The sequence below is a fragment of the Triplophysa rosa genome, linkage group LG1, assembly GCF_024868665.1.
Source record: "Triplophysa rosa linkage group LG1, Trosa_1v2, whole genome shotgun sequence".
Lineage (NCBI taxonomy): Eukaryota > Metazoa > Chordata > Actinopteri > Cypriniformes > Nemacheilidae > Triplophysa > Triplophysa rosa.
Window position 1 is genome coordinate 19,916,108 of NC_079890.1, and position 4,812 is coordinate 19,920,919.

General features: G+C 38.5%; 1 protein-coding gene across 2 annotated transcripts; it reads right to left on the reverse strand.

Moving 5' to 3' along the window:
• Positions 1 to 1,431: 1,431 nt before the first annotated feature.
• Positions 1,432 to 4,553, reverse strand: LOC130553784 (uncharacterized). 2 transcript variants are annotated; one of them, XR_008962905.1, is made up of 4 exons: positions 2,420 to 3,066; positions 2,218 to 2,339; positions 2,007 to 2,083; positions 1,432 to 1,831 (listed from the first exon to the last, which is right to left on the reverse strand). XR_008962905.1 is itself a non-coding variant. In XM_057332927.1 (4 exons), exon 1 carries the CDS (start codon positions 4,235 to 4,237, stop codon positions 3,335 to 3,337), a length of 903 nt encoding a protein of 300 aa, XP_057188910.1. In that variant the 5' UTR covers positions 4,238 to 4,553; the 3' UTR covers positions 1,432 to 1,831; positions 2,007 to 2,083; positions 2,218 to 2,339; positions 3,090 to 3,334. The 2 variants fall into 2 exon arrangements, 1 of the variants encoding a protein (XP_057188910.1); XM_057332927.1 differs by lacking the exon at positions 2,420 to 3,066 and adding an exon at positions 3,090 to 4,553.
• Between the last annotated feature and the right edge of the window lie 259 nt (positions 4,554 to 4,812).

Here is a 4,812-nt window from a genome sequence, read left to right on the forward strand (position 1 = left end):
AGCTCTCACTGTGCTTTGATGTCGCCGATCCGTCTGCGATCAAACATCAGTGGCACGAGTGTTCACCGGTGTTGTTCCGCTCGCGCGACAGGCGGGAATTCAAAATAACGGATCGCAACAACCTCTCGACTGTCCCATTGGATGTAAGTAAAGTCAAAATATATAAATAACTTAAATATATAACTATATACATTTATATAAATTTCTAATCATGTGCATGATTTTAAATTGTGTTCACTAAGCAGGGGCCAAAAACCAAACTTTGGACTATTCTTATTCTCACAAAACATCAACATGATCAGACACTAAAATCCCTATTTCATGCAGAATTTTGTGGGGTTCCTCTAGATACTGTCTTGTACGAGAGAGATTCTCCAGGAACCACTTACAAGTTTACAGATCTTACAAGAACCATTTTTTTAGAATTTGAGTTCCTTCAATAGGTCCCAGTGTAGTGAAAAGGTGACTCTAGAACTTCACAACTGAATATGGGGTTATTCAAGAATCTTCTAGGTTCCTGGAAGAACCACAAAGACTATAGGTGGTTCCACCATAACCCTTTTATTGAGAAAAAGAGCTTTGGAGCACTTAAAATACAGTTTAAGGTTCTTTGAGTACACAACTGGATATTTGAGGCACTTTTTCTTTTTACTGTGTAGGAGAGCGGCTCATATGTGTTTAAATCAGCCCCGCGTACTTCATTCATTATGATTATGAGCCAATCGTTATACGAAGCGCTGCACTATGTTATTAATGCATGTTATAAATGATGCGCCTGTTTAAATTCCTCCTTGAAGTTCAGCTGTCAAAAAACATAATACGCACAACACTATTAAGTGCAGGCCTGTGTCACGGCGCCGTGGGAGAAAAAAATCATTCGAATGACCTAATAGTGCTGCTGTGCGTATTAGATGTTTTTTGCTATGACAGCTGAACTTCAAGGAGGAATTTAAACAGGCGCATCATTTATAACATGCATTCATAACATAGTGCAGGCTTCCTATAACGATTGGCTCATAATCATAATGAATGAAGTACGCGGGGCTGATTTAAACACATATGAGCCGCTCTCATGATGATACCCTAAGTGAATTGGTCTGCGCACCGCGCAAACTTTACATTTTAATTTGAATTGTGTCAGTATAACTGCGTGAACATTAATAAAAACCTTTGTAAAAAATGTTTTTGCAATTTCTTTTTCACATTTGCCTTTTCATTTTTATATTGGCAGTCTTGCCTCGAGATTTTAGTGAAAATTAAATGTCAAGTCACAAATTGCATTTTCTTTCTCAATTTGACAGGGACAACGCATTGTCAGTGTAAAAATGAAAATGAAATAATTTCATTTTATTTTTCATTTTGGCACATATTGTGCGCGCAGTTGTTTATAATGAAATTGCTAAACTGGTTTTCATTTTCATTTCATCGTTTAATTTATTTATTTAAATTTGGCAGGATTTGCCTTCCATACAAAAGCAGTAGAAGTGTGACAACAAAAATGTATAGAAATAAAAGTATATATATATAACCAGGAAAATTATAAAAATACATGATTACTATTTAAATTTAACTGATCAGCAAGATTATACAGCAAGCAGTGCAGCCAAGAAGTCATTTTATATTGTTTGCAGATAACTACATCCATTATTTTTATGTGCGCTAATGATTTTGAGTTTCTGGCAAATCAAAAGTAGCATCTGGCATGAGGCTCAAATTGCAGGCCATGATCATCGCAGATTCCCACCACTTTCCATCTATGGCTGTGGTCATCAACCTTGAGCATCAGGCCGAACCAGAGCTGTGTCTGTCAGTATCAGGTGTTTTCAGGAGCCTGAAGATGAGACATGGAGACAATACAAGCTGATGTTAATGTAGAGGTCACTCTCACATGTCAAAATTATGTCATGGCAGAAGTTTGGTTGAGCTGACTCCTGCAGTATAAACATGTTTTTGGTAATAAAGATAATGTTTGGCTAAAGATTCATTCGTAAATTTTTATTACTTACCTTTGAATGTGTCACTGAATTTGCCTCAACCGTCAAAATCAGACCTGCAGTGGTTTAGAGCTTGGCTTATGATTCACCTGAAACAGAGACATGTACATATAAGTACAATAAGAATACACAAAACTTAATTTCCAAAATTATTTTAACTGTAAATTGCTGTCGTTTTAATGTGGAAAGGATATCAACTTTAAAAGTAACATGAATATATCACCTTTAAAACATCAAGTATGACACAGTTGTCAGACTTCTGAGCTGAACTGATACTTGGTTTGCACTGCGAGAAATACCCATCTCTTCCAAGTTCACTCCCAGGACAAGGTCACATACGAAACTCTGAAATATCAATAAATAAACCTAAATACATGTTGTACAACATACTGTTGAAGAAACATCAAGATAATTCTCAACTCAACTTTATTTATACAGCGCTTTTACAATTTTCATTGTTACAAAGCAGCTGCACATGAGACACATTGACTACAAGCAAAACAATCAAAGTTGTACCTGCAAAAACAAGAAAAGGTTGAAAACACAGAAGACAGACACACCCACACACAAAACACTCCACACACACAACACGCACACGCACCAACACACACAGACACAGAGACACACACACACACGGATGCGCACGCACACACACAACACACACACACGTACGTACACAGACAAGTACGCACACACACACACGCTCAGTGAGAGCACACATTTAGGATAAAGGAGAGAGAAGCACAGGTCAAATATAACAGATAATAAATTCCTATATGCAATATTAATTAAGTAAAACTTTAAAATTCTAAAGCAGCCCCCCCGGTCAGGCAGATAGTGCAAAAACAGTATGCAAACGGTGGCGAGGAACCCAAAACTCTAATCGAGAAAAAAAACCTCAGGAGAACCCAGGCCCAACCAGGGGATTCCAGTTCCCCTCTGGCAAAAGCTGCTGCCTCTGCACAAGCTCCAGAGAACTTGCACAACAAGGCTAAATAAAATAAATAAACTTAATAATAAAATAAATTATAGTTTAAGATTATCATTAATAATCTAATAGCATTTGAAATTTTGTGGTGAAGACGTGTCAAGGACCGCGTCCTTCTTTATCCAGCTCTATCATCTCAGCTCTTGTCAGGTCCCCACTTCCCATTCTCCGCTCTACCATCAGGTCAGGCCATGAACTGCATCCTGCTCGCTGTGGTAACCTTGGAACAATGAGACAAGACTGGCTGAGAGTAGAGTACTGTTCTGTACTCTTTGATGCAACAAGTACATCAGTTGTGTTTTTGGTTCCGGTTGATCTAACTAATGCAGCCTAAACCCTCTGAAGATTTATATTATGGAAGAGTAGTGTATGCAAGATTAAAAAGATGCGTCTTTAGTCTAGATTTAAACTGACAGAGTGTGTCTGCCTCCCGGACAGTGCAGGGAAGACTATTCCAAAGTTTAGGCGCTAGATAGGAAAAGGATCTACCACCTGCACTTGATTTTGAAATTCTAGGTATTACCAACTGACAGGACGCCTGAGAGCGTAATGCACGTGAAGGACTGTAATACAAAAGGAGTTCATTCAAGTACTGAGGAGCTAAACCATGTAAGGCTTTATAGGTAATAAGCAAGATTTTAAAGTTAACGCGATGCTTTATAGGTAACCAGTGCAAGGTTGACAGAACCGGGCTAATATGTTCATACTTTTTTGTACGTGTAAGAACTCGAGCTGCCGCGTTTTGGACCAATTGGAGTTTTTGTAATAAGCCTGCAGGGCAACCACCTAACAGTGCATTACAGTAATCTAGTCTTGATGTCATGAATGCATGAATTAACTTCTCTGCATCTGAGATTGACAGCATATGACGTAGTTTAGATATATTCTTAAAATGGAAAAACGCAATTTTACAGGTGTTGGCGACGTGGCTCTCAAATGACAGATTACTATCGAATAGAACGCCAAGATTCTTTGCTGACGACGAGGGTTTTATGGAACATCCGTCAATAGTTAAACAGTATTCTTGGTTGTTACTTATAGCAGTTTTCGGTCCAATAAGTAACACTTCCGTTTTGTCCGAGTTCAGTAATAAAAAGTTGTTACTCATCCAGTTTTTTATATCGACTATGCATTCCATTATTCGATGGAACTGCTGTGTTTCATGAGGCTTCGAGGAAATATAAAGTTGAGTATCATCAGCATAACAGTGAAAGCTAACTCCGTGTCGCTTTATTATATCTCCTAGAGGTAGCATGTATAATGCGAAGAGCAGAGGCCCTAAGACTGAGCCCTGTGGTACACCGTACTGGACTTGCGATTTGCGTGACACCTCATTGTTTATTGCTACAAATTGAAAACGGTCGGATAAATAAGATTTAAACCATTTCAAAGCTATTCCCTTAATGCCGACATAATTTTCGAGTCTATGTAGGAGTGTGCTGTGGTCAATGGTATCGAATGCAGCACTAAGGTCTAGCAGCACCAATAACGAGATACAACCTCGGTCAGACGCCAATAGCAGATCATTTGTAACTCTGATCAAAGCAGTCTCTGTACTGTGACATGCTCTAAATCCAGACTGGAATTCTTCATTGATGTCATTCCTTTGAGGAAGGAGCATAATTGAGTTGAAACTACTTTTCATAACTAGTAAAATGTAGTTCAACAGTTCCACAACAAGTGCAATCCACTTATTCCGACGATGTCTGCAACAATTGTCATGAGGCACAAATGTTCAGGAGATCAGATTATACACGCAAATTCTTGGGAGCAGCCGTTCTGCGGATCTACAAGCCAATAATACAATAATACCAAACTACTTGTCACTCT